This window comes from Anoplopoma fimbria, chromosome 21 (assembly GCF_027596085.1).
Source record: "Anoplopoma fimbria isolate UVic2021 breed Golden Eagle Sablefish chromosome 21, Afim_UVic_2022, whole genome shotgun sequence".
Lineage (NCBI taxonomy): Eukaryota > Metazoa > Chordata > Actinopteri > Perciformes > Anoplopomatidae > Anoplopoma > Anoplopoma fimbria.
Window position 1 is genome coordinate 20,246,038 of NC_072469.1, and position 24,745 is coordinate 20,270,782.

The 24,745-nt window shown below is 40.0% G+C and overlaps 1 protein-coding gene across 2 annotated transcripts in view; it reads right to left on the reverse strand.

Annotated features, from left to right (window-relative positions):
- Positions 1-24,745, reverse strand: part of neto1l (neuropilin (NRP) and tolloid (TLL)-like 1, like) — a 62,784-nt gene that overhangs the window by 13,195 nt on the left and 24,844 nt on the right. For both annotated transcript variants that reach the window (XM_054623238.1, XM_054623239.1), the window contains exons 5-7: positions 7,510-7,551; positions 7,096-7,223; positions 32-114 (exon numbers count right to left, since the gene is read on the reverse strand). In XM_054623238.1, the coding sequence (XP_054479213.1) occupies positions 32-114; positions 7,096-7,223; positions 7,510-7,551 (253 nt within the window). The remainder of the gene's footprint in view (positions 1-31; positions 115-7,095; positions 7,224-7,509; positions 7,552-24,745) is intronic.

A 24,745-nucleotide genomic window follows, 5' to 3' on the forward strand; every position in this document is an offset into this window, starting at 1 on the left:
TTATCAAAATGAAAGGTTATAAATGTCACACCTGCCACCATCATACACTGCCACGAAGTTGCGCTTGCATTCGTTGGAATTGGCCATCTCATAGTCGAGAAAACGCAGGTAGATCTGTCCAATGCAAGGAGGGAGGTAGGAGGGAAAAAACAAAGAGAAATGGCAGAGATCAAATGAAGGAATTTAAAGATGTGGAAAGAAAACTGAAAATATTTCAGCTCATTTCTATTATTGCCTGTTAATCAATATCCCAGTGCCTGATATAGAGGCTCTGTAATGAAATAAGACTGACACACTGCAGCTGGTTCAAAGTCATTAGGTACGCATATGAAAAGATGACTCAGAGTCTATTGGCTTTAGACTTATTATCTGTTGGGATAACGCATTACACAAAACCTACAACATTGTTAAACTTTTAGGATGCTTTGGACATTTTGCCACATGCTTTAGATGTTCAAGAGAGAAAATATCATCCATTTACAGTTCATTTTAGACCCTTACTTAAAATGTCATGGATACCAAACATATACAGTATATAAGGTGGATTTTTAAACCATTACAGCTATATGGACTATTTTATTACCTTAACGATCCCTTATTGAGTGAAATTTCCACCTTGGTATCCACCTTGACTCTTCACAACGTCTACTCTAGGTGTAGGTAATGCTTCCTTATTGCCTCTGCATCGTCTGTCACTCATTCATCAGGCTGAGATCGCCCAATCCTAGCTATGGTTCCGGGCGGCCGAGCACAGCACTCACCATCATTACGGTTAATGAGCGGATCGCTCCCGAATTGTGACAGGGAAATGTGACGCTTCAAATGCCCAAAGACGAAAGCTGCAGATAGAGCAGGATAATGGACCTTGGAATGTCAACTCGGCTTCAACAACATGACAAGTGAAATGGATTGGAGTGGGGGAAACAAGCTATGGAGTTCCCCCGGGATTCAATATTCAATAATCCTTCATCTAATACAGATTTGTCATATTCAGCCACTCTTGAGCCTTTTGTCACAAGAATAAAGACAGTATATGGGTCTTCAATGCTTTGATAGTGGAATAAAATAGAGAGGTGCCTTTCCTAAAATCTATGTATTAACCTTTGCAGGAAGGACTGGAAGACGGAAGATGCTCTGAAGACAATTTCTTAGCTCTAACACAATTTCCTAGCTCTAACACTGTAGAGTGCTGTTGTAGTCTATCCAATAGTACATGAATGTCAGCACAGTGCCTTTTTAAATGTGATGGAAATATTGAGATGGTGGATATCAAATTTGGTTTCGCAACAGGATGGATGAACTCAGAACATTGTAGGAAGATACATTTTTTACAATTTTTTTTCCAGATATAAGAAGAATTTACAATCTGAAGAGAACTGTCAGCAATACTTTAAATACAAACGAGTTAAGGACAAAGTAGTTGTTATGGGTGGATGAGGTTTAAATATGGCTCAATTCCATGTGGCATATTGCCAAAGAAGTCTGATTTTATGTGTCATCCTTAAGGTTATAGTCAAGGTTAAGGTTCAAGAGGCCAGTAATTGGTAAAAAAGTGCCGATAAGCATATTAATTAGGTCGTTTGGCCCAATCATTCTATTGCCAGCTAGTAGCAGCCAAATGAGGCATGAAGATTTCCACCCACAGCACAGAGAAAGCAGTTAATGCAATAGTCTGTAACTAATAAAAGCCAATTCCATCAGGGGAGACTAATTACAAATATAAAACTTGTTGATCAAGTGTACACTCAACTTTTTCAGTAGGCTTCATCTGGTGTTAATGGCTGATTAAAGCGATGAACCTACAATTGTTAAAGAGCATAATCTCCCAGCTTGACCATGATACAGTTACTGTTACTAGTCTGAATTATAAGGCTGGTGGTGGTGTTTTGGAATGTGGTGCCTGGTATTTTATTTGCACACAAATTCATTGTCCCCAGGGGATGCATCCTACTTACTTTCGGACCCTTGGATTGTAATCCACTGGCACCAGCAGGTCAACATTTTAATCTATCCTGTGAAATATCACAACATCTACTGGTTGGATAAGTAAAAGGTTTTGTACAGACAGTCATAGTGCAGACACTGTATCCTACTGGCTGGACAGGGACAGTTTTATTACTTTAACAAAAACTGCTAAAAAAAAAACTTCAGTTCCAAGAGTAAGCCAATAGCACTTCCATAATTAAGGCTAGAGGAGTAAATACTAAAATATATAAATTGTGTGCTCTTCTGAGTGTTTGTTTTTCAACTGGCATTTCCCCAGAGCTCTGACTGGACTTCAGTTTATCATCATGAAGCTGTGCGTAAGAGGGGGTACAATCTCTGGATGAACTGAACCATGAAAGTTTCTATATAAATTAATTTCCCCCTCTGGAATTGTCACTTAAGGGATTCCCTCATTCCTCATCTAGCGTTATCATTTGGTAACAATTTAATTTGTTCCAATACTTCGGTTTGTGACTTAATACTAAAATGCCGATGACATCCTCATCAGCCTCAGATGTAATTTGTGTTTAGTTCTAATTAGCTAATGATAGCATGCTAACACACTGAGCTAAGATGGGCAACATGATAAACATTAAACCTGCTTATAATCAGCATGCTCTGTTACTGTGATCAGCATGATAAGCGCTGCTAGTGTGGCTTTTAGTTCAGAGCTGCAATAATGCACCAGTGTATCACTTGCTATGTGAGCTGAGTCTATCATGATCTATCTGACCAACCATGAAGTATTTTCCCTGCTTATAAGAGCTCTGCGTTAACATCAATGATGATTTGCTTGATGATACTTGCTTGATCTCTCATGTTACAGCTAATGGCTGTGTCATCTACAGGTCTTGTCTAATAGGGGTTGTGGTGCACTAGCAACAGTACGAGAGATCGTTTTTTATGTTTTAATGTAAAGTAAACCATTCCGGCTCTAAAACTATGACAATGTTGTCCTGCTGACAGTGTGAACTTCAAACCTAAAACGCTTGTGCAGGATGCAGCTTCAGGACATGGCTACCTTTGTTAGTGCTGGGAGTTTCAGGCTAAACTTGAAAGAACCAAGAAACAAAAGTGTTTTCAATTATTGTTTTTTTGGCGTAAGGGGGCCAACACAGTGATAAAAGAGAAATAAGCTTTTACACCTTACTGCCACATACACCCTTTTATGTTGTAAAAGAGGACAGCCTTATGGTCTTCGGTCAGGAACGTATTATTTTTATGACATGAAACGTAAATGGTACCAGAGAATGCAATCGTTCACATTTCGCTCATATTTTAGCATGGAAAAACAATAACTGCAGTTTGTCATGCCTGTGAAATAATGTCTGGTCAATGCTAGCTAGATTTGACTGAAAAAACTATCAAGAAAGGCCTCATTATGTGAGGGAGACATGCACAACTAACAGGTACATAAATACTTTAAAAGCTGTTTTTCTACAGCTTTTGTTGCTGCGCTCTTCCAACTGGCCGAAGATGAAGAAAAATCTGACTGCAGATAGCATCACAAAGCCAAATGACGGCAATGGATCAGATAGATACAATCACCAATTTGTAAGGCGAGAGATTGGCTCCAGCAGGAAAATAGGCTGCCTCCTCATTGATTCTGCAGAGCCCAATAATGACGCAGAATCCATCACTGACTGGGGAAGAATATGTTCTCACTGTTGCTTAAAGACGCCTGTAACAGTGTACGTGCTGTTCATTACAGTCAGAATGAATGCCCGTATTTTGGCCATTATTGTCATGAAAAGACACAGAAGATGTCAGACAGTGCATGCAGGCATGGTGGAAAAATCTAGACAGTGTAAAATAGACAAGACACAAATAATGGTTGGGAAAATGCAGTAACAGTTATGAGTCAAAACAAGGCAACTGAAAATATTCCTCTACAACTTACAGCTTAATTCGGACAGCTGCCTAAACAGAGTCCCCAGGAAGAAGAAATGATACTAGAAAAACACTAACTGCATGCTGGGTTTTCCTTTAAGTTACTTTGAATGCTAGTAAAAGGTAATTAGTTACTTTTTTCAAGGTAGTTTCTGTGAAATCTATTTATAGGATGAAATGAAAATGACACACGTTGGTTTAAAGCAATCACATTATGGCATTAAAATTGGCGCAGTGCTGTCACTTCTGGCAACAACACATGGTCATTATTGCTTACTTGCTGGTTTCTCTTTCAGCCAGTCTCCCCTTACTTTTCATGCAATCCCATCTGCCATCTCGCCACTGAACTTCCTCACTGTACATTTAGATTTTTGATAAAATGCATTTTTAAGTATATCTTACCCTTATCCCCTCCTTTCCCATTTTTCCTCCCCCCTGTCCCCCTCTCCTCCCTTCTCTCTGGAGCGCTCCGGTGCAGTCTAATTAGAGCCTCCGGTATAGGATGTCATTATCTCTGTGCTGTTTTTCTGGCACACTGGGTACAGTGCAGTACTGTATCAGCATAGGGAAATAAAAGCATGCAGCACATACACTGATGTAGTGGGTGGCGTCCTCTGCATCCTTCACTGCAGTAACATGTCAGCGTGTGTGTGTTTTAGAAACAAAGTACGGTAAGTTTTACATATTTCCTGCGTATTTGTGCTTTAAACAGTTGATGTGGGAGCTTCAGGACTGTGTGTGACTGAAGACAGATTTGTGCAGAAAAAGTTATTTGCCACCTTGTCCATCAGTGCCAGTGACTGTCAGCCTTTGGCCCATGACTTGCCTTGTGAGACACGCCTGCAGGGCGAAATATGACAATGATTCAGACCAAGGAAAAAACATCATCTTGCCAGGCTCGATCCCTCTGTTGCTCTTTCATGCACAAACACGGCCTTAGCCATTTACTTTTGATCCAGTTTGGTGCTGTAGCCGCAATGTACTGGCTGAATATGCACTTCACTTAGAGGGACGGACAAATTATTGCTGCTTTTTTTGCATTGATTGTAACATTTAACCATTGCCAGGGTCCCTCCTAATACCTGTTTTCAAAGTTACAGTATTGCTTGGCTCTACGGGTGCTGATGATGAAAATATCTATAGAGATGGATGACGCAGTCTTTGGGCCCTAAAGAAAATTAATCCGAAGGACATTCTAAAGGGAAACAAGGCTTTAGCTGGAAATATGCGACCCGAAGAATGTGTCAGATAATAGTTAAGCAACTGCTGTGCCCATGAATCACAGTCACACCGGTATTATCAGCCAGGCATATCATACATAGAGGTGTGTGTATAGTAAGAGCCTGCAGCACCGAATGAAAAACCTGCATGAAAAAGTCGTAGTTTACAACAGGGATGGAACAAACTTTAATAGCGTCCCTAATGTGGACTGTATGTCTTTAAAAGAACTCTACGGTGGCCAATGATAACATCTTTTAACATTAACAAGTCCTGAATTAGTGAAACAAGTAGTGACGGTTAAGCTGACATGGCAGCTGCCTTATCTCCCTCCTGTGAGTAACAGGAGAATACACACACTCTGAGAACTGAACCCCACTAATACAATCCTATATAGTTAGTCACTTATATGTATGTATTGATTTAATTTCTTGCAGTAACCCTTAATATTGTTCAATTAAGTTTCTGTTTACGTTCCCTTATGCTCCAATGTCTGAAATAAAATGTTAAAGGTTCTCTGATGACGCCACCCTGAACGGCTCAGCTGTCGCCATGTTGAGAGCCGTGTGGAGGCAATAGATAGATGCCTGAGCACCTCGACCTTCAAGCTTTGTGAATATCCATAAATCTTGAATATTTTAATTTAAATAAACGTCTGTAAAGTCACTATCTATCACAGAATGAGGTAACACAATAGTGATGAGCCTATGGTTTACTGATAAAAGTCCTTGCTTTTGCAGTATTACAAACTGGGTGTCTGTGGCAACATTCCGCTCTCATTCGCTCTCTGGGAAGTAAGATCCCAATTAGTAAGATGCAATTACTGCTTATCCCCATGGCTGCCGCCAAAGAGAACAGAACGCAGATCTCCTAGATTGTAACGTTAAGCCAATTCACCATGAGGTATATTTTACCTCACCATTTAAAATGATAGTATTATAAAAATGAGACCAAGCCCCTTAAAATCATCAAAATGCAGGCCTCATAACACTTTTTGCCTTGACTGAATTTTTCAATAAAAGTCCAAATTAAAAATGTGGACTTATTCTATTAGCCCTGAAAATACACCCAGAAGAGGTCCAACACTATTTCAGCAAAAGATAAACTGCAGTCGTGGACTGAATCGTGTGTGTGCGTATATATGATCGAGCCATATGGACTCATATGAGAAGTAATAGTGTTTGTAAAATGTGGCTTTTTCCCGCAATGCTGCTGCTCCGCCCTTGGGCAACTTTTAATCCCATAGCATTAATGCAGGACAGGTATCTCTGGTAGATAAGGCAGCATGTCTGTGTGTAAGGGGTGTAGTCAAGGTGTGTATGCGTGTGAGTTTGTATGTCAGTATTTGTATATGCATGCGGGGGCGCATGGAAAATACTGGCAGAGGAAACAAATGCAGATTGTCGGAGGCCTCAGGGTCAAACTGCATGGCAACACTATTTCATCAGCACTAACCTTCCTTCCCTCTCTCTGACTAGCTGTCCAGTCTCGAACCCCTCCCTCCTTTATCTCTTTCTCTTTCTATCCCTCTATTCCTCTTGGCAACAGCTTGCTGATTAAAAAAATGCGCCAGACCCCAAGTAAACCCTTCTGCCTATCTGTCTGACCCTAGCAGAGGAACAAGTCCCCCCGCAGCCACAAACACTCATGTTGGGATACTGCTGACAGCTGCACACTAACCTACATGCAATATCAAAGCTTCCTGATGCAACCCCTGATCTTACTCCATGTGTGAAGGAATGCTGAATGGAAACAGATTAATAGAAAAAAATACTCTTCAAAGTCTTGAAGTTGAAGCTGAAAGTTTGGAATGAATGAATGAAGACATGCAGTATTTGCCAAATGAACACAAGTCTTGCGGCAATTTGTTTTCTGATGTAACTGCGTTCTGCTGTCATAAACCCGGCTGATTTAATTTCCACTTAATTCTTTGTGACATTTCAATATTTGGCAGTAGATCTAATTCACAGTTGGATGGGAGCGTAGCTTAGCGTCACTTACCTTGGAGCGCGGCGGAGCACGGATGTACCATTTACAGTCGACGGCCTCGGTGGCGTCAGCCTTCCCGTCTCTGGTGATCTGATGGGACTCAACGATACCTTCTGGACCAACCATGTCATACTGACAGGCTGAAACACACGCAAATGAATAAACACACACAAAAACACACACATGCATTCATATATACACATGTGCAGTTCAAGCTAACACACATGGACTCACAAATACCACAAAGGTACACACATGTACCTACTTAAAGCCATTTGAACGCAAATAATACAAATAACTGGAGGAACAACAGCATAAATAGACTTATCATGATAAAAGGAGTGAATGTGATAACAAGTGAGACAAAGACAGAATAGAGAGGAAGAAACAGAGGCAGAAAGAGAGACAGAGAGGGAGTATACCTACAGGGCAGAGGTGGGGGGACTCCTTGGTCTGCAAAGTCTGGATCTGAGGAGAGAGCAGAGAAAAGGTGGGGACATTCATTATTAATACAAGATTAAAAAGTCAGGATCCTCACAGAGGAACTACAACCAGGTGTAACAATGTACAGAGGAACTTCCAGAGAAAACTACAAAATGCTGCCCTCACTCCTAAATTATTATTGCTTTGCTACACTCTCTAGTTTGCAGTAGCCTTAAAGAAAGATGCTGCTTGTCAAATTTTACTCTGCAGTGCTGCTAGATGAAAAGTCAAGAATCATGAGGGCCGTACCAAATTGAACGCCAATCAGTTTTGTTGAGATATTTCAGTCTGGCGCTAGTGTGGCTAAAATGTTACCAAAATGTTACATGTTGCATGTGAACACTCTGCATTTAATTGAGTAATTAAATCCTATACTTCCTGGTTTGATTACAGTCATTGAGGTATATGTGTGAAAAAGTATACTCCAGGCACATGTGAAGTCTGTGGAAGTTTTGTGACCAAAGAAAAACCTACTCTAAATTACTCTTATGCCAACCAAATGAAGAGAATGAGCTCCCCACAGTATCCCCCCCTCCCCTAGAATTATGTAAAATACCCTCATTAGAGCTATTAGTTCAAATCTGGAATCAATCAAATTTAGTGGCATTAGAGGATTTGCCAGCAAATTTCAAGGATCAAGGTCAAACTCTTGTGCAGAAGATGTCCTCTTGGGGTTTCATTCAACATGCTAATCACTAGAATGTGCAGCTGTATTTTACAGCCACTTTCACGGTAATTTGTCTTATTTAGGTCTAGTATAATAGGACCAGATACATTTTCTTAGACAAAGTAGCTTTGCAAACCATGGGTTCTTTTGGTGGGAATAAATGCCAGTCCAACTAAATGCGCATGACAGTAAGGTCACTGTCAAGTCACTGTTGACTTAAAGGACCGATTACTGTGCAGTCTTGATAAGAATACACAGGGATAATATTTTTCGGGACTGACACACTAAATATGAGTAAAAACTCCACTGAGCTCACCATATAAGTTTAAGATTTATCTTTGTTCCCTTTTGCACTGTCAGAACAAAACAGGACTGAAGCTTAACAGAGATAAATGGAAGAGCAAAAAATATCAGAAATATCCTCAAGAAAGGTTTCAGAAAATTCTAGCAGACCATTGGGGACTACGAATCTAAGCCTTAACCAAACTTTAACACAGTATAAAAAATAAACTTTAACAAAGCTGAGGCCATACGTTTTGTCAGCTAAACAAGATAAGGGAAGCCTCTGCTAAAGTTTTGAAAGTCAGCTTGAAGCGAAAAGGTTTGAAACGTTTTTTTTTCTATATAATGTTGCTATAAATTACATCAACAGGCTCGGCCTCTCTGAGGTGTGTTACCTCGTCTTGCTAGAGAAACATCATAGTCTCGTCTCTTATCCCCATAGATCCAATATTGCTCCTCAGATGACTTCACACAAGACAGAAATTGACTCTTGAACAATCTCTACTGTTCTTTCACGTCATCAGTTCTGTGTGTGCTGTGCAGGGACGTTTGTGTATTTTTATCAACCATGCTCTAGCAGAATGACATATATCAGCTTTTACAGCATAAACTCCTATGAAATTAAGGTGAACTGTTCTCAGAATTCACTTTTACATAGACATAACAAATCATTCTATCGGTATGAGTCTTCCTGTCACTTATTTAAAACGTATTACTAATAGTTCTGTTTCAGTTTTCAACATGATGAAAGGAAATAACAATGAAAATAATTAAAGTAGAAGGATAATTGTTCTTCAACGAATTTCTGAGCTAGTATTCCACTACAATGGCGAGGCATGCCACCTTGTCCCCATGCTATGACATACAGCATTGTCTTTCACATAACAACCCTCAGCATTCAACACCTTCCTGCTGATTCAATTTAATTCCAGCCTAGTGATAGAGCAGTTGTGCTTTCAAAGATATGCTGTTAGCGGTGAGCTCTGGGCTGCATTCATTTGAGGACAGGGCCTGCAGAAATAGGGAACACAAAAAAGGCTTCACATTAAATCTGATTGTTCCTTGCCAAATCCAGACATGGCTACCACTGACTGAGCTCAGTGTGGAAAATGAGGTCTGATTGCACAGCGTGAGCATCTTGCCTAAATGTCACTTTTTTTTTGTCTGTATGTATGCCCTAATTTTTCTGTCTAGACATGAGTCAGAGCTTCACTGTTTACGCAGGACACAAGGGGCAAGACCCGTATACCTGGCAATGCTGGACGTCCTGGTGACAGAAATTTTCAATGAAATGGCACTTGCTGCCTAAAACCTATAATCAAAGGAGAGAGATTCTTGGCCCGATATCAGCGGTGCTTTATTCGGGATTCAGAAGAGGCGAACCTTCACTTATGGTGAAAAGAAGAAGAGCCCCTGGAATGCCTGTAACAAATCTAGCAAGGCTGCATAAAACCCTCTCTCTTTGCAATTTCAGTACCAACTGGGACGAGTAAAACATTCATGTGAACACAAAGGCGGTCAGAGGAGGTACTTGGAGTTTTTCCTGAGGCTTACACAACAATTAACTCCCGATTAATTGTTGCTTTCAACTCAGGCTCAAATGATCCAAACTATAAAAGCTGAATATCTATTTGATTTGTCTTTGGGAAAAGCAGTGTTTGCTTGTACAGATCAAACAAATCCACCCACGTGGCAATTCTCCATTTAGAATGTGTTATTTTGTGAGTTTGCTGGTAGGCCAATTTACCTTCTAGGGTAGAGCCAGGCTAGCTACTAGTCTTTTTGCTAAGCTTAGCTAAGCTAAGCTAACTGTATCCTGGCTATGGCTTCATATTTAACATAAAGATATGAGAGTGGCATCAATCTTTCAGCAAGGAAGTGAATAAGTGTATTTCACAAAAATATCAAACAATCCCTTCTATTTTTTGAAGCATAACTACAGCCTCCTTCTTATGTCTTTTCATGTTGCCGTCAACGGGATGCTTCCAGGGAACGAGGGATGAGAAAATCAAAGTGGAAGACAGTTAATGAAACAGTGACCTTCAGGTCATCTGTGCTGGTTGCACCAGAGATTTATTATTGGGCTTTGGCATCACTTAACCCACCACGATCACAAGGCCAAGCAACCTCAGAGGGATAGATGCAGGATGTATGAAGGCACACACACACGAACACACACATCCACTTTTGATAAAGGCTATTCTTAACATGGCAACAGAGGTCCCACTAAGAGGCTACTGTGCCTATAAATGCCTCCCATGCAGCCCTTGACCTTTTTAGACTCGGGCTCCTGAATTTCAATCAGGTGAGTTCCATCCCCTCCGTCATCAATCACCCCCTTTCCTTCACTGCCCTCCTTGATTAATCGATTCAATCAATTACATGGATTGATAAAATGATTGATGTACTAAATAAATTATGTGTACTATTTCCACAGACCACGATTTAACCTTGCCTTAGACTATAAGCTCAGTCACTATGTAATATTTGATTATAGTGTCAACATGAAACTTCTAAAGCATTGCCGTATGTTGCCACGATGAATAATAAATACTATAATAACCCACCATGCGAGCACAGACAGAAATTTCCCCACAGCATACTGTATGTGCTGACATGTGGAATATGAGCTTCCATTGTATTCACACGCTGCAGCTTCTCTATAGCAGTCGCTCTTTCCACTGCATTGTATAAATGGCTTTGCCTGACCGAGCTGAATTCAGAGCACATCCACACAAGGCCACACCCTCTCTTCTCTTCATAAAGCTCGACTAAGAGTGTAATCTTCTGGGGCTTACTGTATTTACCCTTTGCAACACAGAAAATGCTCACTTTAAAGCCAGAGACTTTAAGTTGCCCCACAGCACCGTTCATGCACATATTGAGCTCCTCTAAGAGCAAAATGCTGTCAAAAATGTTCACACCAATGTACAGCAGGTATACACCAGTGTAAGAAAGCCTTGCCAGCTAAGCCAGATAAATGCACAGAGACAGAGTAGAAACTACAGAAGTTATGTGCAAATGCGCCCACAAGCAAACACGATCAGCTTGCGAATGCCAGCTTAAATCTGCTTATCATATTGCTTCAAAAACATGTTTATAATGTTTGCTGTGGGGAGACGGTAATTCAGTTTGGCAGCCAGACATTCAAATAATCATTAGGAATTTGTTATAGTAAAAAAAATCTGAAACAAATGATGAGTAAACCCAGATTGGCTCTGTTTGGCTGAGTAGTCCTTTATTGAGAAAGTACAGGCACACACACACACAAATGAAACAGAGCATTGCAGAACTGTCAGGAGATGTAAATGTCTAGTAACTGTACAATCCCAGAAGTGTTGCTCTTCATAATACAGGCACAATGTTTTATTAATGAGACACACTACTGTTCATTTGGAATTGAACATTAGGCTCCCCTGCATCCCTTCAGTATTAGCTGCTAAGCCCAATGTGTGTTAAACAGCATATGAAGGAGACTCGTGATTATCAATGTGTGGCAATATTCTAGGAACCAAAGGACACAAACATGTGGAGTGCACACACATAACCAGCCCACACACAAAAACTCAATTTCCCACTGGCCTAATTTCCTCTCAGCTGCTCAGCAATGACATTTAAATAAGCATCTGATTAATAATCTCTGCTAAAGTGGTTGATCAAGCTATTGAATGGCTGCCATTAATCACACCAGACACAGCTGTGGATAGAGTTGGAGAGACATAGAGATGAAGAGGTAGAGAGATGTGGAAGGAAAAGGAAAGGTTTTCAACAGTTTGATTACTTCCATCCCTTTCAATCACAGCTAAAGAACAATTTCGGCAGAGGTGATTGTCTCTGTCGTCTTTCCACAGTTCCCTATATCGAGTGCGTGACTGCAGTTTTTCAATCTAGCAAGTCACCCAGCTTTCAACTCCCAAAGCAAACACACATGTTACATATTGGACTATTCAAAAACACTGCCTGAGCACACAAAAGGCTATTGTGAAAAACCCATTTTGATCAAATGGTGCTGTAAAGATTAGCTATATAGCTAATACCCACTCGAGGGGGCTTTGTTGACCCTGAGGATGACGACCAAACTACACAGAACAGTAGCTGTGAAAATAGGAGGCCACAGGATCTGTCAGGGACTGATATGATTCAGCACACCCTCGGTGTCATGGCCAGTGAGCTGGGTCCGTGCCCCGAACAGTGATTAGCAGCGATGTGTAGCCCAACGCCACGTGCAACACCAGCTACACACCAACGATCCCGCAAAGAACTGTACTGAACTAGTCTGCGGAGTAAAAAAAGAAAAGGAGGTTGTCTCGTGCTTATGTTGCAAAAAAATGACATGAATTACAATTTTCCTGTTGTTTATTCAGGCAAGTTTAACTCTGCTTCACATCCAAACAGGCATAAATACAGCCTGCTCTTGACCTGTTTTTATTACAGCAGCCTACTAAACTCAATCTAACACTGAACGCAAATTAGGATGTGTGAGTCAGTGAGAGGAGCTTGAAGCTGGGAAATCTCAGTGTTGAAAAAGCTGCTGAGTGACCCCATCCCTTATCTCAGCCATCAATGGCTCAATTGTCCTTGAGCAAGGCACTTAACCCCGATACTGTATGTCCCAGTGTCAGTGTCCAGAAGGTATCAGTCTAAAAAATAAGAGATCATCTGTCGGAGCTTTAAGGACGAACTGTCACAGCATTTCAGATAGATTACAAGAACTGTGCGATCTCTGCCCTTGTGTGTGAACTAATGAGTCATGTGATACATTATTGATCTCCATAAGGGAAGCAGCTATAGGACAGTTCTTGAAGTAGATAGGGCTAGAGTGTCTTGGTCAAGGCCGGGCAAACATGTGACACTCAGGCTCATCTGGTTTATCTCTAACCTTTAAACCAGCGGCTGCCAAACTGTTTTAGTCTGATCTATCCATATGGCCCGGTCAGATGAACCAAAGTAATCTTTTATCAACACCAAAAGTATTTATTATATTAAAGAGAATACAGTTACACCATTCTTTCATACAATTGAACTGTCAGCGTTTAATACCACTTAGAGTGACTATAGCTAGAAGTATTTAATTTAACTTTTTAATTGTTTAACTATTCATCCATATATCATAAATTTGATCAGCCATAACTTGGTGATAGTTGTTTTTTTTCCAGTGTGGATGGCACAGTCAAGTCATGAAAGTTGTCTAAATTTAAATTCTAAAGCTCAATACCTGTTTGAACAATTTGAGTAGTAGGTAACAGATTTTATTCTTGACGTATTATTGAAAATATTACACTGGCTCATTTTGACTGCTGATGAGTGTTTGGTCTTGAGAATGGATGTTAATACCAAATGGAAGAACAGAGTTGCTGCCTTGAATATAATGTTTGGTCTGAAAATACCTCTCATTCCTCATGTAAGAGCATGGATTAGTTCATTAGTTTCTTTAGAATTTCTGACCTGTTAACATCAAAGTAAAAACAGTGTTAACAGATAATCATAACGTGATGGACGGGCAAATTTGACAGGCAACACTGGAGTCAATCTTAGGTGTTTTTTTCTCCTGGTCACTGCAAGCGTCAGTCTGCCTGTCCGTCTGCCATAGGTGTTCCTATGGTTACTGAGTCACAAGCCGGATATAGAGCTGAAACATCCATTCACTATAACCTAACGAATATATATTTGACCAGGGTTGGATAATGAGAATTACCACACAATGAATTGAATGTTGGAAGAAAAATATTTTCAGAGCTAACTGACACACAGAGATTTATAGGATATCCCTTCACTGCATGAAGAGATGTTTTCCACCTGGTTGTAATATATATAAATATATAAGGAAATTGAGAAATATTTCACTGATATTTAGGGTTTTAAAATTGGTATTGATATTTAACAAACATAAGTATGACATTTAGAAAGACAACATTTTTGGGGAGTATAGTTGTAAATTATGTCTGCACATGTATTAACATGTGTATAATATATTGTACATGTAAGTGACATGGCAAACATTTATAAATATGTATGAGACACCTTGATCAACTATATGTTTTGTTTATGCAACCAGACATTTCATTTTGCATATGTTGATACCATATGTTTTATATATTACATATGTGGATATTATTACATTCATGTCCATGTATAAAAACATGTATGTAACATAAAAGGGTATATTTATTCTATATAATCCATATATCTATCCATCTATCTATCCATCTATCTATCCATCTATCCATCCATCTATATCTCTCTCATTGGAATTTCAACTACATGTACGTTAATAACAGTTTTTACATTTCCATAGATGCACATATGCAGTAATAGATTTCTGTATGTGTACAATATATTGCATTCGAACAAAACTATGCGGTGTAATCTCTTTAATTGGGTGTTTTGTTCATTAACTCCCTTAATTAGATTTGATTTCATTGACTAAAATGTCACTTTTGTCTCCAGCCCATTGAGCATATTGGCGTTGTAGGATAAAACCTCTTGTTTGTTAATTAATCTGCTCATTTGCCCATTAATCCATCTCTCTGTCCTCACATCCCCCTCTTTTTAGTTCCTGTAACATTTACTGCTGGAGCTTGGTACATACTGCAGTTACCAATACACTCACAGTGTACATGCCATATTGAATATAAGTGTCCATCAAGATTTTGGCTTGAAGAGGACAGCAGGGAATTTGGTCGCTGGGATGGAGTTTTACTTCATCTTGCACCTTTAACCACAGTGATGGATTTGAGAAAGCTGTTTATGGCTGTGTGTCTGTTTGTCTAATGTTTTGTGAGTGTGTGCTCTTCCATTTTCCCAATCGGTCAAACTGTAAACTGCTCTCCTTCTCTCATTCCTTCCTCCCAGAATGCCTCTGGGAAACAATGACAAGGGCACATAGCAAAACTACACCTGCACCTTGCAAGCAATGTACCCTATCTGAATGTGTGTGTATGTGTGGTTGAGCATAGTTATACTGCAGTGGTGTAGTTGTGTCTCAGCAGGTGGGTATGCTGCAGGACTTTTTTGGGTTGGGTAGTTTTATTTGAGACAGCGCATCAACAAGACAATCATAATATGTTTTGTGTGTAGTAGCCTAATTCTCCATAACTGGAGTTTTAATAGAACAACACATAGAAGAACGACCAGCTTGCTTGTTAAGTGATCTTAAAATCTCAGCAGATGTTCAGGCAACAGTTATGGAGATACAGTTATGAATGGCATTGAACACTTGTGAAAACCCTGTGGTTCAGCGGATGCTGGTATAGCATTATTTGCTAATGTTCCATCTGGGGATGATTTTTCCTCAAGCTTGTCACCATTATGGTGTGACAAGCTTTCATTTTGATGAAGTTTAATAATGTGCTCTGCTGCTTTGGCTTCATATTTGTAGCCGTACATCTGCAGGATTTACTAGCTACTAGTGCTAGTGTTTCATATCCCTCCACAAAGCTTGCAGGTTATGAAACAACAACAATGGAAGGGACTTTTATACCTTGTGGTTAACTGAGAGAAAGCGCTTTACTGAACCAAGGGTGATACAACCATTACCTGAAAGAAAGCTCTGCCTTAAAAGGTAAAACTTAGGGAGCCGAAATCTATGCTGCTTTAAAAAAAGGAGAGTTATAGAGGAGATGTCGCACTTCATATCTTTGGGGTACAACACATGAGCAGTAAAATCTGGTCTGCACATGCCAAAAGATTCACTAGCTGGCACACGATCATTGAACATGAGGATGATTGATTTGTTTCACTGAGGCGTCCACATGGAGGGTGTCATAGTAGTCTATATGGGTGATAATTACACATTATTCAACTATTGAAAATATGTTCACTAAAATACCTTAAACAAATGCTTTTTATTTAAAAAATGTTCTATTGTATATTGGCCACCATCCGTTCGAGTGTAACCAAAATTGTATGTCACTATCCCTTTATTTCTAGTGCCGTGTGTTGTAACCATCCAAAAATCATAGCTCCAGTAACACTGCACATGTGCCTTATAGCTCAAGATCATGTCCCAGCCTTCACTCAATAGCTTTACCTTTTAATGAGGAACTCTGATTTTACACATACAAGACTGTTTACAGGTCTTAAGGTAGTACTGCTACATGATGACAAAAAGTTGAAAATAAATGCCTACGGGCAAAATCTGAGAAATTTCCTCCAGTGATGTCACTCATCGGTTACATCTAAAGACTTCAAGTTTACAAATGAAAAAAAAAACCTCGGGGTGTGGAGTTAGAATGAAGTGAGATTACCAGACGTCTGCCGCCCGCTCCTAATCTCTGATCCATGCTAGAGGCTCAATGCAACATTAGCCGCTACAAGTATGACACACTCAAATGTCCAGCAGCTGAATTGCATTATGGGTAATGGGGCCACCAGATTTTGACAAAGAAGAACAATGTGTGAAGAAAGACTGTTTTAATGCCACCTCTGGGATACTGTATATGCGTCAGCATCTGATTGCAAGCCAATTTGTGCGAATGACTGTGCAGCTTTGTCAATGCAGAGTGCACGTTTTGTTTTGAGTGCTCACAAATTTCGATTGTGTATCTGCATTACTCGTGTGTGTGTGTGTGTGTGTGTGTGTGTGTGTGTGTGTGTAGGTGTGTAGGTGTGTGTGTGTGTGTGTGTGTGTGTGTGTGTGTGTGTGTGTGTGTGTGTGTGTGTGTGTGCGTAGACGAGAACCCATTCCTGATGGAGCATTTAGCTGTCCCTAGGCATCACAGGTGTTTCTATCTAAGTGACGCCCCAATGACAGACACATTCCATCCAGGTTCCATTTGGGCAACCATGCAATAAATCAACACAACATCACCACTCTGCCACTCATTACTGCGCACAGAGAGTCTGAAAGGCACAGAGAGAGGGAGAGATAAAGATACAATGACATAAAGGGATAGAGCCAAGACAGTTCTGCTGATCTGCAAACAATGCACCCCCAAGAAAGGTAATTTGAGAGTCTGATTGCTTTCTTGAGATAGTGTTTCATTTCGCTGTCATGGAATTATGAGAGGTAGCAGACTCCTGTTTCAATTTTCACTGCCGCTCTGCATCTGTTCCAGAGGGCCCAGGGGGGCATCAATGGCTCACGGACTTTTCTATGCCAACAACTGGCTACAATTTGACCCAGTGGGGTGATAAACTACAGCCAAACGCACTTTAGCTAGTGGCCAATACAAACACAAATTAATTTAAGGGAGGAATTGCATGCTACGTTAGTGCAGTAACAGTTATGGTAACGTTGTTTAAGATTAGAAATAATGTGATTTAAAGGTGAATTTGTGTGTGGAACATTAGCCTTTAAAAAGGCTGAATCAGTGAGCAGAGCCAAAATAAAGGAGAGTGTGGGTAGAGGCATTTGAATCTGTGGTTGGAGAGAGAAGGAACGACTGGCAGAGAGAGATTATGAGAGGGAGATTAAGAAACAGGGAGAAAGCAGATGCCGATTGAGACTTTGGCCTCGAAACTCCACGGTTTCTTTCACTTTCCCATCACCAAAGTGACTGGCAAATTATTGAAAAGAACTGTAAAAGGATTTACAGCTGCATTAAGAATATTACACCATCAGTGCAGCTGTGTAGCACAACAAGAGCTCTAAAGGAAACTGGTCATTAGACCAGAGGCAGAGCAAGCTATAAAACCAACAGTTATTGTAATAATCACAACTGTCATCCTTGCTGGATATATTTCCAACATTCATGTTCCATTTAAAAAACATAATCCCTACAACACATCAGCTACTACAACAGCTACTTCTAAGATCTGTTTCTGGTAACAAGGCTGGCAGTATAGAGTGCAGTTTACTACTGTAGTGCACAAGCAGGGCATTTATAGAGTAACACATTGAAGAGTAATCTTTGAGAGATTTTAGACAGTGGCTATGTCGAACAGTTGCAATTTTGTTTTACTTTTAATGATAATTATGTGTTTTTATGAGTATTTTGCACCAGTGGTGAATAAATTGATGCATATTCTGAAGTAATCATACATCCAGCAGCAGCAGCAGCAGATTTAATTTTAATACACATACTATTTTTTGTTACATTCAATTAGAACATTTAAACAGGAACTTCACTGATTCAAAGTCAGTTTTCTAGTCATAGGGAGTACTCCTCAGCTTGTGAAAACAGTTCATGTCTTCTGTGGCTCTAAAATAAGCTTTGTCTAGCCTGAGTAAATAACCCTTGTTATGTCACCAGAAAGACAAGGATGTTGACCAGCCAGGAAAGGTCTATTGCAAAGATCGCCTACCAGAAATGTAGGATCCAGTGATTTTGGAGCTTTACCTTCCCTAACTGACTAAAATGCAGGATATCTTGGCCTCTAATGCATTTACGTTTTATAGACCAGCCAAAACGAGAGGTGAAAGATGATAGAAGGCTTTGTGAACTGAGGGGAACTGCATACACTTAGTTGCAATCGATGCAAAATATTTATTATAGCAAATATAAGTACTAAATCCAACACCTATTGCTGTATATCACACTACAAAAAAAGGTGGCTGACATCTTGTCTGCAGCTTGCATCCTGCTGTAAACGGTTTATAGGTTAGTTAAAAAGTCCCACATGATATACTATCAGTCTCCCTTTGGCTTCTTCCCACCTGATTAGAAGTTAAGCTGCCACAAGATTTTTTTCCTCAGAAACTCCTATGATGGTTCACAACAAATAACAGCCACACATTCTTCACACACGTCAGCAAGCCGCTGCTTTCAGTTGTCACCAAGGAGATGCAGCTTCTTCTAACGCCCCGACACTGGCCTCTCTGACCACACAAACACTGCGGGTAACCAGGACAAGTGAGGGTGCACAAACCCACAAGCTTCGATCTCCTGTCTGCTTTACTTTGACCACTGTCTGTTGGGATACAACAGCTGGTAAATTGACTGAATCAGAATGGAAATATTTAGTGTGATGGACTACCTGTGAGTCTCTCTCCACTGAGCCCAGAGGATAATCCATGCAGGGCTGGTGTCTCTTCAACCAGTATTGGAAACAGCAGCTGTATGGGGACACATAAGGCCATGTTTGACCCTCTTGTTAAATCATTCCACATTTGATCAAACTAGACTGGATTGATTTTCTCTTTTACTGTATCTGCAGTGTTATTTACATATTTTTTTATTCATGATAATAAAAGTAGGTTTGATCAGTTTGAATTGGATTTGTTTGATTCATTTCCTCCCTTCCAAATACTAAGCTCATTCTAAAAGTAATATACTGTACTCATTGTTCTATGGGCCATTGTCTTTCTCAAACTCAGTCCTGCTCTCACCCTTGGCGACTCTCTCTATGCAGTCAATTTCCCAAAACACTTTTCCTGCTAAATTTAGCCAACCATTCCTGATTGTGCATTAAGGCAATAACAGGCAGAACATATTTACGCCAGTCAGCAAATTATTCTTGGAGAGACTGTTCGACAGAGTGACTGGCAGCGTACTGCCAAATCTGGCTCCGCACCAACTGGAACGCTCATTCCATTGGGTGTTATTTGGAGAAAAATGAAAATTAATTTTGTCATCAAAGATTGTGTCAATTCTCCCAAAATGCCACAATAAAAATAAGAAATCGCATGACATTGCCAGGTAAGTAATCCCCCGGAGTGGTTAAACATAATTACGGCAAATACCCAGGCTGAGTGCTTTCCTTGCAGCATAGGTTATTTTCAAGTCATGGCCATTATATCCAAATAAGTAAATGCAATCAACAGCGAAAGAGAGAGGGAGGAGTGCTGGAGAAGGGCAGGGTGGTACTGTAGTCACATACTAATAGAAATTACATTTCTTTCTGCACACTGAAAACTGCATTTAGACTGGTAACCTCAGGTCTTACTGTTCCAAAAAAACTCCCAGCAGAGCAGACTGGAGGGTAATGTGGGGTGACCGCAGTGCCAACACTTTGGGATAAAGGAAACAGCTGAAACACTGAATTGAAATGAGTGGCTTTCGAAATCCCCACCCTTAAGTATTTTTGTTAACCTTGTATTAAATACATTTTAATGGGTAATACTAGTTTGACAGTTTGACAAAAATACTTGATCATCAAAGTTTTTGTGCAAAAATATATAAGGAACTTTCTTGTCTCACCTTACTTTACACAGCCTATGCCCCTGTAGGCACCAGCACCGATTCATCATATCATAGATTCACTTGAGATAAATACTGTATGTGCTCAATCGAAAGCCACGAGAGCCAATTCTACAAGACACAGATATAAAATATATAAAATGTAGAAGCAAATGCAGAGGTCCCACATTTCACATGCTTTCACAAACTGTGGCTTCACCCTGAAGAGGACCTTAAACATCCTGCAGGTGATTCTCAAGGAAAAAATTGAACACAGAAGGAAAAGTCTTCAACGACAGCTGCTACAGTGTATGAAAAAGCTGAATAAAGCTTTTCCTACCTGGACTCACAGCAGAGCAGGTCAGAATGTTTGAGTATCAATCCATCTTTCACATTGATTCAGGTCTAAAAGCTCAGCAATTCTGTACTTTTACACTGTTGGGTTACTCTGCTTTTATCTAAGACTGCAATCTCACTTATTGATGGCGCTGGGAGTCAATAATCAATAATAAAGTACTGAAATATCAGCACTTCAAAGCCAGTGTGTGCAGACATGCATATACACATACTGTGTCATGCCAAATACAAATATCTGGGGTTTTATGCAAGGAGTGAATGTGTGTTTAATTTGTTTTAAAGGTTAGCAAGCCAGAGAATACATACATGTAAAGGAATTTGTACCACAAGTTGGAGAGGTAGATAGCACATCTAGCTTACATTGACAAAAACATTTAGTGTCTCAAAGGAATTCTTTGACCTTTTGGGAAACATTTACATTTTCTTGCCGAAAGTTGGATGAGAATATCGATACCACTCTCATAAATGTCCGTTAAATAAGAAACTACAGCAAGCAGCCTGTTAGCTTATAGCTAGCCTAAAGACAGCATGAAAACAGGAGGAAACCGCTATCATGGCTGTCTGAAGGTAATGAAATCCCCCAAGCAGAACCTCTAAAACTCATTTAAATCCTTACATCTAATTTAGTTAATCAGTCCAAAAACTACAAACAGCACGTTGCAGTGTTTTGCTGGTAGGGGAATTTTGTTACATTTAGACAGAGCCAGGCACGCTGTTTCCAGACTTTATGCTATAAGCTAAGCTTAACATCTTCTGGCGGTAGCTTTATATTCACTGTACAGACAAGAAAGCCTATTTCCCAAAATGTCCAACTGTTCCTTTAAATCATCACCCTCACAAGAGAATAGACTTAAGATTTATTCACTACAACGAAACAAGATGTTAAATCCATCCTCTTTCTCACAGACACACAAATAGGCTTCGACACATAAATATACCTCCACTCACTGCAGTGACACCTGATTAAGTCCCTGTTGGCAAAGCAAGAAATACCAGCATGCACATAGAGCAAGTGATGAACTATCAAGTGAAATCCACCCACTCCGCTGTGCGCGTCTCTTGCAATCTCATCACCATCATGCTATTAGAGAAAGCTGCTTCAGTGTCACACAATAAATGTCAGTACAACCTTATCCCAGCACATGACTGATCGCTGCCAGCACTGACGGACTGATTTCATTGAGAGGACGGTGACGTATGATGTTGTTATGGTGTTGTGGTCAATCATCTTGTGTCTAAAATCTCCCAGAGGCAGGGGTCATGCAGGAACCTTACTTATCTGTGTGATGTCTGTATGAAAGTATGTGGGCATACATTAGTACCCACACCACATGTGCATAACATTTGCAAGCATGCTCGGCTTTGAGTGCCCAGATGTTCCATTTTGTCGTATCGCTTGGTGTCATTGCTTTTATGACTGTTCAGACATGTTCCCATATGGACACTTCTTTGGTGACAGGCTCATCATTTCAGTCAGCGAAGGCCACTGAAATGCCTTCTAATGAGACTGGACCGCTGCCAGAGTCATCAGTGTAACTGCTGATGGACAATCACATCCGGATCCGTTCAGTGTTGCCAGTCTGACAATCGGATAAGCACTCATACAAAGAAACAAAAAAATCAAGCATTGTTACCTTTCATTTCTTAAGAAGTCAGTATATTGCTGGTGTTAGCTACAGCTACATTGCAAGGGTTTAAACCGCTGTGTCTGCATAAATACTGGTCAAGCCGTTGATTCATGCTTCTTAAGATGCACTGTGCTGTGGCTGACCCAACACTCTGACCTCAATGTAGAGGAGGAAAAATAATAAAACCTTATTGGAATAAGTAAGTAAGCAATTCATTAAAATAGATTATACATCCTCAACGACATGCAAGAGTAGGTATTTTACCAAAAGCAATGGATTTGTATCGCTATAGTGTTGTTGTGTTACCGTTTGAAGATAACATTTTAAGCCAGGCTAGTGATCGGTACCCTACAACACTCAAAATTGAAAAATCTCAACAACTGTTAGCTGGCTTGCCATGAAATTCGATTCAGATATCTATGGTTCCCAGAGGATGAAACCTAATGACTTTGGTGATTGTCTGACTTAACCTCTAGTGTCCATTATGAGGTTAAGTCAGACAATCACCAAAGTCTAGAGTCTTCTCTATAATTCATACAATATCTAATATTATATTTTATAATTGCAAATTTCCCCGCTGCGGGACTAATAAAGGATTATCTTATCTTATCTTATATGGATGGGCATGAAATTCAGTACGCACATTTATGGCCCCCTCAAGATAAATTGTAACTACTTTTGTGATTCCTTTACTTTACATCCAATGCAATCATCTGTTAAACTTCTCAAATGTTTGTATCAATAAATATCTGCAAAACTAATGACATTACTTTTAGCCTTAGCTTTGTTTGCATGCAAATTCTAGCATGCTAACTCGCTAAAATAAGATGGTGAACATGGTAAACATAACCTACTAAACATCAGCATTAAACTTTCTGACCACATATGAATGTAAAGCATGTGGTACTGAAAACTTGGATAAAAAGCCAGCAGTTTCTTTGGCCCCGCAGTGATAGCATTTGGTCAAATATGCATTATAATCTAGACTGTGACTTTAGGAAGTATCCAGTGGCATTGTCCCCTTCCACTTATATCCTCAGTCGATGCAGGAGCTGAGCAGTCAGGCTGAATCTATAATCAGTCAGTACAGAATGGGCTCACTGGGAGACTGCCGTTGAGGGCTAATCTATATGTGTCCCTAGTGCTTAGGATGGCCATGAAATGTAGCGATTCCAAGCCTGGAACCTTGGAGGACTCAGAGGCGTGAGAGCAAGGGGGAAAGGTCTAATAACTGATTTGTTGCTCTCTGTCTCTTTTGGACCTTATTCATATCCTATTTCTTTCCTTTTTTATCCACCCTTTCTTCAGCATCCCTCTATTTTCAATTCTACTATAAGCCACCATAATCAACTCCCGCCACCTCACTGAAATATCTGCCTCTGTCATGGATGAAAGGAGAAAAACTGTTGCAGTGGCAATCAATAGAGTAATCTGTTTGTACATATGTTTTAAGATTGCAGAGCTTTTACTAAAGCCTATACTGTGTATAAAACAGAAGAAATAAAATGTTGGTCTCAAGACTATTTTGTTGTACACATTTTCGATTTCTTTAAAGTCACTATCAGCCACAAACAATACAAACTACTTATTTATCACCCATACTAAGCAGTAAAGGTTTGGTTGATTTTAATTGGGAAAACAATGGAGTAAAAAAGTACAAATCCTTGCCAGATCCTTTCTACAGGCTCTGCATACTTTAGTTTTTGATGGTTTTACCCTCTATTTGCTCCTGCAGTAAACTTTTAATGCACACTGCTACAGTATTTTAACAATGCTCTTCACGGAGCTCCTGGCACACTTTGTATCCTAAAACCTAACTTGTTAAAGGTGATGGTGTTGACAGGGCACCTACATTTTCTTCAATAAATTATGATGAAAAGAGTCATACCTGATCTCTGACAGGAGTTAGACAGTGCAGCATTTTGTATTAAAATAAGTCCGTCTTCTCTTTATGTATATGCTTATATGTTTGTGTGTGTGTTTGTGCGTGTGTGTGGAGAGAGACAGGGAGAAGCTGTCAACCTGCCAGCCCCTCTTTCTCCTGTCCTGTCAAACTCTCCCTAAGTGTGCTTTCTATCTCATGGTGCAGAACAGAAAGGGGTTAGGAAAGCTTCTCTTCCCCTCCCTCTCCTCTATCTTCTAGCCTCTGACCGTCATTCTTGAGTCGGAAACGCCAAACAGGCGTC